Consider the following 14,135-nt stretch of genomic DNA (forward strand, 5'->3'; position numbering starts at 1 on the left):
ATGGTGTTTCAAGTACAGGGGTTAATATTATTTCTTTATTAGAACTGGATATAATTATTAAATATTAGTTAATAAAAAATTCGTTAATTTTGATCGGAAAAATTATGCGAATTTATTTATTCAAGTATTCGTAGTTAATTTATCGCATTCGATTACAGAAGTGTAGGTGTCGTTTCTTGAGACGTTTCAGCTGTGTCAAATTAAGCGAGTATTCATGTGTAAATACACAAAGGAAATGTGCCAGCTGTATGCATAGAAAGGTCTATTCGGGCTCTTTTGCCTCTGCTTGTTGGCAAGTTCTCTGTTTCCATGGTTTGTGTTGGCGACATCTATTTTTCGATTCGTGTACAACCTTGTTGGGGTCATTTTTGCGAATACTCTAACTTGGGCTTGATCTGAGAATGTAAAACAGGAAGTATTAATTATTTTATTTAAACATTTTACAGCAACTCTCTGAAACAGGTTCAATTTTAAGATCGTAGCTGTATTTAAGGAGTGAAATGTGTTATTCGTATAGGCTTGAGACCATTAAGCCGTGCCCGTTCGTCTGCTTGACTAAAATATTGAATGATTTCTGAATGAACTCTGTATATAAATTAGAGCAGTAAACCCATCTTAAATAGCCCTATGTTATTTACGTTTCTGGTGACTTTGCATGAATATTTGAAAGTAAATAATATTCACTGTCGTAAGATTAGATTAAGATATAAGCTTAATTTTACTGCCCCCCGTTACTACAGCGGTATGTCTCCGGATTTACAATGATAAAATCAGGGGTTCGATTCCCCTCGGTGGGCTGAACAGATAACCTGATGTGGCTTTGCTATAAGAAAAACACACTGAATTTACTAACTTACAGTTACATTTTAAAATTTAAAGCAGTTTATTTCGTCTTCCATCAAACGTCATAACAGCCTCCACGTTCCACTTAACCTTATAATTATGTGGCTTTATTTCCAGTTAACAGTCTGTTTTAGAACTGTTTGGTTGTATGTTTAAGGTACAGTTTACTTAGTTCTAGAACCATGTGGTATTGTTGTCTTCTAGATCAGTGATTCCCAACCTTTGGTACATTTACCCTTGGGAGTATACGGAAACCTTTCTGAGGGCACGCGACGACTTTCGAGGAAATTAAAACATTTAAAATTAACTTTTTTATTTTACTTTATGCATTTAAACTTGCTTTCCATATAGCTTGCACTTAAATAACCCTGTTATTAAAAGTTTCTCTTCTCTTTCTAGCTAGACGCACCCACCATAAACACTTGCCCTTGCGTTTTGTGTTATGTTTGATTAGCTCGACCATGGGCTGATTTTTGTTATTTGACACTTCAGTTGTGGAGGGACTTTTAGGGCAAAGCGTTTCCTTAATTGATATGTTAAGACTTTAATCCACACTTTTGATTGCGTTTTTCTGTTTTTTCACCAACCAGAATTCTTTTGACCAAACATTTCCAATCAAAACATTTCTTACATAAGATCAAGTTTAGGGTTTTTTTTTCTTTCAATTTTTCAGTTGAAATTACCATTATTTTCTATTGCAGAAATATTTCCTTACTGCTGCCAAATAGTGGAAGGAATTAATGGTGAGTACAGTTGAACTCCTCTAAAGCAGCCACCTTTGGGACTGAGACAAACTGGCCTGATTAGAGGGGTTTCACTCTACATAATTAGGGATTATGTAAACAAAAAAAGGGACTGTGATTGAATGACTGCTTTCAAGGGGTGAGGGGTGGCCACTTATTGGGGTTCCACTGTATTTGTTTTTCTTACTTTTAAGATGTCTTGGACTGGTCTTACTTTGTGTCTTCAGAACTGAAGTTTGAAAATGCATTATAAGACAGTGCATTTGATATGTAGGCTTTGTAAGCTGCAATTGTTCAGCTAACTTGACAAATTTTATAGCATCAGAAAAGTCCATCTCACTGTTAGTGGTCCCAACCAAGAAACAATGAAGAGTTGGCTCAGATGTGTCTAACATACACCAATTGTCCAACCACTTCATCCCATTATATTACTAGTCCCAATAAGAGTGTCCTTGTACTTTACCATATGAAGGGATATACCAAGTAGCATGGTTGTTCTGCAGGTCTGTCTCCTTCATCCACCATCTCAGGTTCAACAGCCCAAGTTGTATCTGCTTTTATGGTAATTTCTACCATGATCATTAAGGTGTTAACCTTACTTTTAGCATCAACAACTTCTTTCATGGCTCTAGAAGTAAAAACAGGTAGTGTTTCCCATTAAACCCTCAGTGAAATTGAAAGAGCAGCTCTTGCCCCAGTATATAACAGTGTTAAAACTACACGACCACAAATATGCAACCAACTAAGTAGAGACCTGGCCATTATATAACTACAAGGAAGACTATCTGTTGAAGTACGCAGAGGTTCTAATTCAACTGTAAAAGGAAATGCTTTGTCTTTTTATCAGGCTCTGGCATGAATTCAGAATCTTTTAAAAGAGACAGGGAAATTAAAGACCAGACCACCATAGTGCACTGGAAATTTGAAGCTACATTGAAAGATTTGCTGTCAGGCTTCTATTAAGCTAATAGCTCCAGCTTCAATTATAAACTGTAGCAAGGTTTGTGAATTTGTATGTGTGTAATATTATCATTAAGTTATTCATATAAATTATATTTGAACAATTTATATATGTATGTGTATAATATGAAAATTTCATTATTTTCATTTTTATTCTATATGCATGCATCTATAGCATGTAAGCTAGAATAAGGTTTAGGCTCAACTGTTTTACATTATAGAAGTTTTCTATAAAGCTCCTATGTTTAAAATATTTGTATTTTGTGGCTTCAGAATTTTTAAATTTAATGTTTAATTTTTTATTTTGAAAACATTAAAATATACTTTGAGTTATGATGGAATTTTTTATTTTGAGGTTTATTTAAGGTTGTTTAGTTGGGTTTGAGTAAAAGGTCATTTAGTATGCTAAAATTTCATATTTCTGGTCATGGTTTATGTTTAAATAATTTTATCTTCATATTATATAAAGTTTGTCTAATGTGTTAGACTACCCACTCTTGAAAAAGCTGGGTGGTCTGTGTTTTGTGGTGTTTATGTTTTGAATGATTTTTTTTCTTAGTGAATTTTATTATTGTATTTCCTATGTTAAAAGATATTTTTATGTATATTTCTTTGTTCTCATGTAAGTGATTTTAATAAGCACAGTGAGTTACATTACCCACTTCTAGGGGGGTGATGAGGGGTAATTTTATTAACTGTTTTATTTTATTCCTTTATTTTGTGAAGCTGTTTTTGTTTTGGTTGGTCTTGCTGGGTAAGTAGGCTTTATTAAAGGGTAGGATAAGTTATTTTGATTTCTTGAACAACATGATTAAAGTTGCATTTTTTTAAGACTAAGGATGATCATGTTTGCCTGAAAGGAAAGGGGAAGGAAATGTATGAAACAGGACTGTACCATTTATGAGTTCCTTCCACCTTAGTTAACATATAATGCATATTTACCTCAGTCATGGAAGGTGTATAGAGGTTATGTTTTCACCTCTTTGTATGTGTTTTTTATATGTTTGTCAGCAATATTTTTCAAAATTGCTTGATGGATTTGGATGAAAGCTGGTACACATTTGGACTATGATCTAACTTAGAAATTATTATTTGTGGGGGGTCAAGGTCATGACAAGGTTACAAAAATCTAAAAATTCCTATCTGTTAGCATGGTAACAGATTTTTCACACTCTTTTTGTTCTATAACTCAGTCAAAAATGATCAGATTGGAAACTTGATGGACATATGTAGAATATTATTCTTCATTGTTCTATGAAAATGATCTCAGTGTATTAATAATGATGGACATATGGACACATTTTTGTATTTTTTGAGAGCTGACTGTGATCAACATTGCATGGCAAATGTCTGCTGTTTGCTGAATGTCTCTGTAGCTTATTTACTGTATCTTCTTTCAGTTCGGTTCGGATGCATAGAAACCCTTGAATAAGCCATTTTGCTTTTTCTTTCTCTAGTGCACACTCATCATTAATCACTAATTGGCAGTTAGCCATGTTTCCTTGCAAAAAAGATAACTTGTGACATTTTGAAATAGGCAGTCATTTTTTCTTTCCATGATTTGAATAATGGTCAAGGGCTGACGTATCCTTGTGTTCATATCACAGTAAATAAAAGTAACATGTGCAAACCTGGCTTTGTGTGTTGTTATTGTGTTTTGTTTATAAAGCCAGGTGTGCTGCTGCAAGAAATACTTTTGATATTAACTTTCAAGAGTCATGTTTTTTTAGTTGAACTATAGATTATTGTGGACTTGACTGTGGAGAGAGACAGTAGATATTCTTGCTTAAACTAGTAGTTTTAGCCACTTGAATTGAAATTTAATTTTAGAAATTAATTATATTTTGCATTTTATGTTTAACATTTTTGTGTGTAACTTGAAAGGAGAATCATACTGATCTAGTAAGAAAACTATATCAGAGGTTTCTTTACCCATTCCTATGCCAGTTCAACACATGCATCATTAATACATACCTTTGTATTTTGTTTATGACTTTATGTGTGGAGTCTGCCTCTGGAATATTAGTATGGAGAAAAACACAGCACATACTAAATAATTTGGTATTCTCTGAACCTCCAGTTATTAGGTACTAACTAATTACTCTGGTAGAAATGTGTGCTCCAGAAAATACCACACTGTTTTTTTTTTAACAAGGGATATGCATCAGAGGTATGTTTCTGGATTGAAGATCTAACTAAGGGAGAAGGCATAAAAAGTTTGGGAACCATTACATTAGATTATGGTTAGGTTAAGTTTAGAATGACATGGTTTTGTTTTATAGTTTATATTCAGCTTATTTTTAGATGGCATTGCTTAATGATTTACAGTTAAGTTAATTTTAGGACCCTCGACTTTAGTTTCTAGACTGTAGTTAAGTTAATTTTAGAACCACATAGCTTTGTGTTATAGATTACAGTTAGATTTAGTTTGGAATCATGTTGTTTTGTTTCCAGTTTATACTAAATTAAATTAATATTAGAATTAGTTGACTGCTTGCTACTTTCTAATTAAATTATTTTTAGAAATATCTAATTGTATTTACTAGTTCCCAGTAAATGAATTTTAGAACTATATAATAAATTAAAAATTAACTGGCTTCAAGCTTTGATTAACAGTGAAGTTTAGGATGGCTTTTTTCTACAGTATTTTAGCTCAGAGCATGATAAATACCAGCCAAGTTGTTTTGTAGTTGAAATGTTTTGGCTCTGAATGAAAGAGAGAGAGTTTGTAGTTTGATCTTTTTGCCAGGTAAGAGCAAAGAGTTTCTTTTGACTGCATTAAGTATCTTTTCTACATACACTGTTTGCTATTGTTTGTTATTGAGTGCACAGCTACACAAAGGACTATCTGTGTTCTGCTTGCCACTAGTATTGAAACCTCTGGTTTATAGTAGTACAAGTTCCTAGACATACCACTGTGACACTGGTCGGCACCTATGTTAGTCATCCAAGTGTGATTCTGCAGCTATTATTTAAAATATTACTTAGTAGTTTTGTACATTTTAATCTAAATACTATTTACTTTCACATTGTACATGAATGCTTGTTGATTTTAAGTGTCTCACTGTGCATATTTGACAGGCAAGTTACTCAGTATCTTAAGAAAGTAAAATATAAAATATTTCAATCTTTTTCTATATTCTTACTTACTCACTTGAATTATATGTCATATTAATTTTCAGTTTTCTTTTGATCTGTCATACAAACTTACAGCATTTATTTACTTCTTTTAAGAAAATACTTTTAAGTTTATAAAATTAGATGTGAAAAATTTGCATTTAAAATGAAAAGTTATCTCAAGTTATAAAGTTAATTATTTCACCTGATGTATATTAATAAAGAATGTTAAAAATATATTCATCTCTTCTAAGTATTTCAGTGTCACATCTTTTGTTGTTCTAAAGCTGTAGTGTATGTGTTACATAATAAAGTGTAAAAAACATATTTAAATGTGCCCAGGTATTTACTTGTATGCAGTTAAAAGCTAATTGATATAAAACTGAGCACTGTGTAATCTAGAAGCATAACAAAACTGTTTGACCTTTGGCCAAAACCCCTAATTAGGGTTGTATAAACCAATTAAAAACATATGCGTTTTTCTTGCTTCTGAGATTAGGAATATTGTTGAATTAAATAAGCTACTCTTGCTTTGGATACCTTTGGAATGGGATTGAAAGTGAATTAAACAATTAAGCCTTGTTTTTAAACACTGATGGGTTGTTATTACTGTTGTATTAAAGAGCCCATAATCTTTGTTTAAAGACCATTGACGTAGGGTTGGAGACGTATTAATGAAAAACCGTTGGGTAAGGACTGGTGACTTCTAGTAAGCCCACAATCTTGTTTTAAATCAACGTAATGTATTAGTCAAGAGATATGAAATTACTCAATTATGTGCAATATATGGATTCCACTGGTAGTGAACGATACAAAAACAAATGTGTAACTTGAGGCTTAAACACTGTTGCAAATGACGAAGATTGTTACAAGAAAGATTTGCACATTTTTGTTTTGAAAAGCATTGAGATAAGCTGTTTGCAGCAGTTTATTCTATGCTTTAAGGTGCTGTTCATTGTAACTTTTGATTCTAGCAATAAGGCGTAGTTAAGTATTGTCGTCGTTGTTTTTTGGCATTAACATGAATGAAAATAAAAAGCTTCAAACACCGTAGTTTTCTAGAACAGAAGTAATTTGGTGCTCTAAATATGGCCTGGCTTCGAAAGAGAAGAGACAGATTTATTATTAAATTGCAAACAACATAGGAAGTTGGAGATTGTTTGATAACCTGTAAAAGTGTCATGTGGAAAACTAGCAAGAGAAGATTGTTTTAACGTTCAGATATCTTTTTTAGGCTTAGGAAAAAGTTCGAGATCATTTTATTCACATATAAACTTTCGGGATCAACTGTGAATAGAAGTAGCTTAGTTATTATGTTTAGTATTCGAGATAGGTAGAATTTCGTTGTCTTTCTCAGACTGTAGACCTTAAAGCATATATATGTAAATTACGTTCCTTTTTTGGGGGTAGGAGGATCGAATGTTGCTCGGTGATTAGCGTGTCGGAATAGGGATCTACGGGTAAATAGTTCGCGTCCTGTTAAGGCTCTAAAAGAATCGTGCTCCGCACTTTGGAACAGTGAATGTGTTACAAGCATGACGGTCAAATTTTTACTATTCTGCCAGACAAGAGCAGCCTAAGAGCTGGTCCTAGATACTGTTGACAAGTTGTATTCTCTCCATTGTGAATATCCAAAAAAACTAAACAACTTGTACTCTTTCTTTAATGTTAATGTCATAAAAGTATTGGATGAAATTATTATTAATGATTTATTTTCCATGATTTATTATTTTATTATAAGTATTATTTTCCACTGTCAATATGTGAAATTAGGATTAATATAAATTTCGTAAGCTGGTCGAACGTTGTGAGATTGTGAAATTACAGCCGAAAATATTGCTAACAACGGAGGCATCTATTTGACGAGTCATTGTATTTTAACCATTATAATAAAAACAATATATCGTATTAAGTATATTAGGTACTGGGTTAATTTTATAGTCGTGATCTATGTAGACAGGTTTCTTGATCAAGAGTTAATAAAAATATATATATTTTATTCCAGTCACTTGAAGTTAAATCCTAAAACTTAAAAGCAATATAAACACAACTATTATTCCAACTTCTCTAGTCTATCTGTGAATTTTTATACCCTGTTGAAAACGAGTTTGATGATATCGTAATTCAGCTGCTGGGTTTGTATTACTCTTGAACTAAATGTGCAAACACTTGTGATAACAGGTTCAATAAATTATTAACTTTTAATTTCTATTTGTCATTCTGTGATTTAGCAATAATTACCTTTCATGAAACGCGTTACCATTGTTTGAGTTTTGTGTGGTATATTTTTCTTACAGAACAAATATGTTTTATTCTTTGTGTTGTCCAAGAGATGAGAGACGAGTCTCGACGCATCATGACTAAGGATTACCACTCTTACGTGTGTCCATTGCGTGGACAACTGACGTAGCTTCTCCAACAAGTGTCAGTCGGACAGCAGCCATGAGTTCTGTGTGGAAAAGATTACAACGAGCGAACAAGCGAGCTGCCCGGTTTCAATTCACAGCTTCATATCAGGAACTTATGGTAGAAGGGACAACAAAATGGTAATATGAAGACATGCATTACTGTCAGTGTTTAACCTTTCCAGTGGACCTTGTAAACAACATATTGTAGTATTTTAAACGATTAATGCACTGTAAATTTTGAAATTATCATAATTATAAAATAAACAGGTTAAACTAGTGAAAACTAGTAACGTTCAAACATGCAATAACGCTTGAGAAAATTAATACCAGTATTAATACTGAAATGTTTCGAATCCATTTTTTCCCCATAATAACTGCTTTATGTCTACTAAGAGAATTGTTATAATTATTTAATGTTTCGTGTAGCGAATTTTAAAAAAATTCAAAAACAACAAAAAGAAAAAGTTTTATATTTTCGACACCAGGTTGCAACACATTCTTACGTATAAATTTCCAGAATGTGGTTTGTGTAGATTTTATTTTTTCGTGTTGTTATTTGTATTTTACATATGAACGTTGGTTATACATGCATTAAAGTGAAATACTACGCACATGATGCTTTTAAATAGGGTATAATAAAGTTTAACAATACAAGTAACATGATTTTTTATTGCCATTTAAACAAAATTCATAATTTTTAATGTATAATTATCTTGTTACATTGACCTGATGTTTAAAGTTTTATTCTGTGAGCGTACTGTCTCAACTTGCATTTCTTGTCTGTTTTTACATGTTAAAATCGTTTTTTTTGTGTGTGTTATACTCAGGCAACCCAACAAACTTTGTGTTGTTTGGACACGCAGAAATCGACGGTATTCAACGCAGGTAGTGTAATAACTCATGATTTTGATTGCTAAAACAAGTTATGTTTGTTTTAGTCACAAGATGTGAAGTATCTAAAACAAAACTCAGATGATCAAGTATATGTCATTTTTAGAAATAAACATTTTTTAAAGAAACGAAATCAATATTACTGCTGTCATTTGTTGGGTTAGTGAAGAGTCCACAAATTTATAACGTTAAAATTCGGGGTTTGATTCCTCACAGAGTACACAACATATAACCTGATGTGACTTTGCTTTGAAAGAAACGAACAAAAGAAACAATATTATTGCCACAAAGTACTAAAAATTATTTGTTTTGTGTTTAACAAGTTATATTCAACTTAAGTTTCATAAAACCAGTTTTTAATTACATAAGTATTTAAATTTAATACTTCTTGTATATCTTGGATAGATATCAGTAAACATACTGGAAAGTTTTTGTATATTGCTTTATATTTATATCATTAGTTTCTAGGAAAATAAATAATTCAAGAGGTAAAAACATAAAAAATAATATTTTTTATTGCACTTAATTCTTCCATTAGGTCTTTAAATATGGCAACTTGTAATATACAAATGTATTTCAGCCTCGTTCTTGGGAACCTACGATTCGAAACCCATACCGTGGCCTCGTAGTTTGGCCTGTTCCAGAAAACATAGAAATCAAAGCCACGTTGTTCAAAGATCAAAGAAGGAAGGACTTTGAAGATAAAGAATGGACATTTGTTGTTGAAGATGTAAGTAGCAACAATTCGTACAAGAATGTTAAAAGTAGTGTAATGAACATCATCAACATGATGTCTGATTTGGACAACTAATATGAAAATTAAAACTTTCAAAAAAGTGAAAATTCTAGGACTTGTTTTCAGCTTTTGCAGTGCTTGTTTTTTTTTTTTTTTAAATTTCGTGCAAAGCTACTCAAGGGCTATTTGCACTAGCCATCCCTAATTTAGCAGTGTAAGACTAGAAGGAAGGCAGCTAGTCATCACCACCCACTACCAACTCTTGGGCTACTCTTTTACCAATGGATAGTGGGATTGACCGTCACATTATAACACCCCTATGGCTGAAAGGGAGAGTATGTTTGGTGTGATGGGAATTTGAACCCTCGACCCTCAGATTACTGGTCAAGTGCCTTAACCACCTGACATGTCAGGTCTTGCAGTTCTTATTTCTAACTGTATATTTTTCACCCATATATTAGGTCATTGGTGCTAATTTACATCAAGTAACTTGTTATCTTGCTTTATACCACCTGGTGGTGCTAACTTAGTATTAACCTATTTTATATCTGTCCTTACATTACCTGGTTTTTAAAAGTAACTTTGCATTTAGCTACATATTAGCTGTTAGTCTGCCTGAACTTACTGTGTGTCTACCAATGTGACACATGACCATACTAATTCACTGATTCTAACTAAATATGTTTATATACATGTCTTTTGGCTGTTTTAGTCCATTGAAACTAACTTTTTATCCATATATGTATCGTTTGGCTTTGCTAATCCATTGAAAGTAATTTTATTATCCTGTGCTATGACACTATAGCCTGTTAGCTCATTAAAACTTACTTTATATTTTGTGATATGATACTATAAGTAGATAATCTGGTGAAATGTATTTTATATTTTGCAAAAGAACACTATGTACTCGTAGTCTATTAATATTAACTTTATATCCAATAGTATGACACTACACATTGTTATTGTTGAAACTGACATTATATCATGTGACACATGTCTTGCTAGTTCATTAAAATTTACTCTGTGTTGTGACATGACACTATGTGCTGATAGGTTTAAGGTAGAAGTCCATTAACTTTTCCTTTTTTGTAAATACTTGCACATCACAACTACATTTAACATATTAAATAACAAATGTAGAACCCAGTTTGTCATTTAAGTTACCATAGAGTTGCAATGGTTTTGGAGAACTCCAGTAATCCTGGATAAAGTTGAAAAATAAGACTAGGTTTCATACAGTGGTGGAGTATATAATATGTGGATAGTGTTTCAAACGTCTTTTATTTCAACAGTATACTTGTAATTATTCTTTAAATTCCCATATAAGTATAGGATTACTGTGTGAGTAAATGATGTTTCGTAACATTACATGTATAATTTTTACCTAATTTAATTTTAAAAAGTTGTGTTTGGTAATCATGTTATTTCCAAGTAATACTGTGATATTAGAATGGGTTTACTGTAGGGGTCTTAACTTTTGTTTTTAACACTTGTTGTTTAAAGAAGATAAAGAGATCTAAACCAGATGTGGCCTCATACAAATGTGTTAGGTGTAACTGCATCAGGACCTATGTTTATTGTTTAATATTACATCATCTAACCAAACTTCATAAGTATATTAAACATAATTATCACAAGGTGTTTATATTATGCTCCATTATATATTAAACCAAATTTTGAAACCTTACATATTATTATGTTTTGAAGATTTTATAAAAGTTTATTCTGTCAGATTCATAGAGGGAGCAGTGAGTTGGCAGGTCAGTCATGACCGTATTGATTTAACTATGTTCAGTCTGCATTCTTAACATTACACAATGACCCTCACCTATCTGAGGTAGCTCCTAATTCAGGTATTTGTGTGTAAGAGAATAGAGCCATGTTTAAAGAATGTATACACACTTAACTTTTTCTGTCATATAAAAAATGGTGTGTTGAAACATTGCTATTATAGATCTAAAGGCACTATTGATTTTATTTGCAAAGTGTTTTGGGAAATATTTAATTTTTCATAAGGAATCAAAAGATAAATAGTTGATGAAGTTGTTTCATGATATACCCTTATTATTCAGTGGTAAATTTCCAGATTTATAATCCAGTGTTGAATTTCCCATATTGGACAGAGTGGAAATAACCCATTGTGTAGTTTTACACTACAAGCAACTTGTTTCATGCTGTCATTGAACATTCAGATAAAAAATGTTGCTTTTCCTGAACTGATGTTTTCATATTATCTTGACATAAAAATTCTTTTATTTTTGTAATGTTTCTTGTCTAATAAACAAGATTCAGTTATAGTTTGAGTTTATTATTGTAGTAATCCTGATGACTGAATTTCAGATATCCAGAACAGGGAAGCGACGGCAAGTGGCTACAGCAAACATTAATCTCAGGTATTACACAAGCATGGCTTCTTCCCAGTCAGAAGTGAAACTGAAGTTTAAACCTCTCTCCAAGAAAGTGACAGGAGCACATTTAAGTTTAACCCTGTCCTGTGTTTTTTTGAAGGAGGGAAAAGCAACGTAAGTAGAGATATGAGATGTATCGTAAAGCATTTTCTATTTTGTTTATAGTCATATTTAAGACCCTTCATATCATTTTTTGAAGAAACAGTTAGGAACTGCATTTATAGAAAATATGGAAACAAACTTATTGTATCTACACAGTTTTCAATTTCATTAAATATCAATAAAGTTATTTGGTCAACTTGGTTCCATCTGTGGTTGTAGATCTTCACCAAATGCTATTTTAGATTTGTACTCATAATATGTATCATCATGGTAAATTAATAGATGGCAGCACCTATCATGATATTTATTAGTATTAAAGTAAATTGTATGATACATTGTTTGTATTTTTCAACAACTACATTTAAGTACATTAAAATATCTTGTAAATGATCATTCTTTCTGCCTACTCTTGTAACTTTCTGAAGTGTTCTCACGTTTGTATATTATGCAGTTCAAAAGTTTTATTCTAACTGTAAAGCTACTCCAGCATATACATACTATCATACTGTTATTGATTTTAAAGCAACATCAAAACATTTACTAATTGTTACTGATTGTAAAGTTTAGTAATCATTTATATGGATCAAATTTTCCTAAACTTCCAAATAAACCATGTTGTATGTCAGTTTGTGTAATTTAGCATAAAAAAGAACTTCATTTGTGGAATTGTGTGTCACTAGCTAGCCATTCATACACTTGAGGATTAAACTTTTCTTTCAGACACCTTTACAAAAAGGTCGCTTTTCTAATTGTATTTTATTGAATCATATTATTCCACGTTTGTAAATAACAAATAAAACTAATTAATTGTGACAGTAGAATTTCCTAGTTTAGAGTAATTTTTTCTTACCTTTTATTAAAGTGATACATGTTACTTCATCATATGTTTTGTACAAGTGTACATGCTAGAAATAAACGACCTTATTACATAAAAATGTTGTTATTTAATTAAACAGTCAACTTTTTGATTTATAGCATCTTCAGAAGTGTTTACTAAAACACAAAACAAAACTGACAGTACAAAACCTTAACTTAGACCTTCTTTTGGGTTATGTGAAAGAGTTGCAGCCTTCCTGTTTCAGTTTTGGCACACATTGTGATTTTCCCATTACAATTTTAGTGACAGGGGTGCAAAAGGACTGTGAAATTTTTTAAGTGTTGTGGATGTTGGTATGATTTAGAGAAATCAATAAATAAGCCTAAAGTAAAGACGTAGTGTGAGATAACCTACCCTAGAACAAAGTGCATAAAATTTCTTATGAAGGTAAACATTTCAATCCAATTTGAAATGTAAATTATTTCTGGATTAAGGTATTTTCTGTTATATCACCAACTTCCTGAGTTTTGGATTGTCAGTTATGATTAGTATTTTAGTGAATGCCCCTGAAGAAGCAGTAAAATGAAATGTTGAGTGTTTAATTAAGTAAAAACAACATTTTGGTGTTATGTGGTTGTTTATTTCCAGTATTAATGTCTTTACTACATCAACATGCACTACAGAAATTAAATAATAAGTGTACAAGCTTGTTATTTTTGTGGCTATCTCTAGAACTTGTGAACAGATAAAAAGATTTTGAAATTCTAAGATGATTAAAGTTCTTCTAAATATACTATGTATAGATACTACCATTACTCTGTTTAGAAGTTATGGTATGGTTGAATAACTATAGAAATTATCTTAGTTTAGTATAAAAAAACAACAACAATAGTATATAATAATACTCCAACTCCATTAATTTTTGAAAATCCCTAAGAAACTGGATAAGGAATGCAGTTTTTAGACATCAGTGACATAACTAGAGAACACTGGTTCTAATGCAATCAAAAATCAAGGACTCTTAACAGCTAAGGGTACAAATCAACAAGTTTAATACCATATTTTATGAAAACTTTTAAGCCTGAGCATTGCTCTTGGATTCAATATATT

At 31.7% G+C, this 14,135-nt stretch overlaps 1 protein-coding gene across 2 annotated transcripts in view; it reads left to right on the forward strand.

Annotated features, from left to right (window-relative positions):
• The first annotated feature begins 247 nt into the window (after positions 1-247).
• LOC143227021 (EH domain-binding protein 1-like) overlaps positions 248-14,135 on the forward strand; it is a 35,442-nt gene continuing 21,554 nt past the window's right edge. The window contains exons 1-5 of one of the 2 annotated variants that reach the window (XM_076458569.1): positions 248-2,586; positions 7,961-8,209; positions 8,899-8,956; positions 9,543-9,692; positions 12,039-12,220. In XM_076458569.1, the coding sequence (XP_076314684.1) occupies positions 8,106-8,209; positions 8,899-8,956; positions 9,543-9,692; positions 12,039-12,220 (494 nt within the window). In that variant the 5' untranslated portion in view covers positions 248-2,586; positions 7,961-8,105. The remainder of the gene's footprint in view (positions 2,587-7,960; positions 8,210-8,898; positions 8,957-9,542; positions 9,693-12,038; positions 12,221-14,135) is intronic. The other variant, XM_076458577.1, reaches the window with a different exon arrangement.

Source organism: Tachypleus tridentatus, chromosome 1, assembly GCF_004210375.1.
Source record: "Tachypleus tridentatus isolate NWPU-2018 chromosome 1, ASM421037v1, whole genome shotgun sequence".
Classification (NCBI taxonomy): domain Eukaryota; kingdom Metazoa; phylum Arthropoda; class Merostomata; order Xiphosura; family Limulidae; genus Tachypleus; species Tachypleus tridentatus.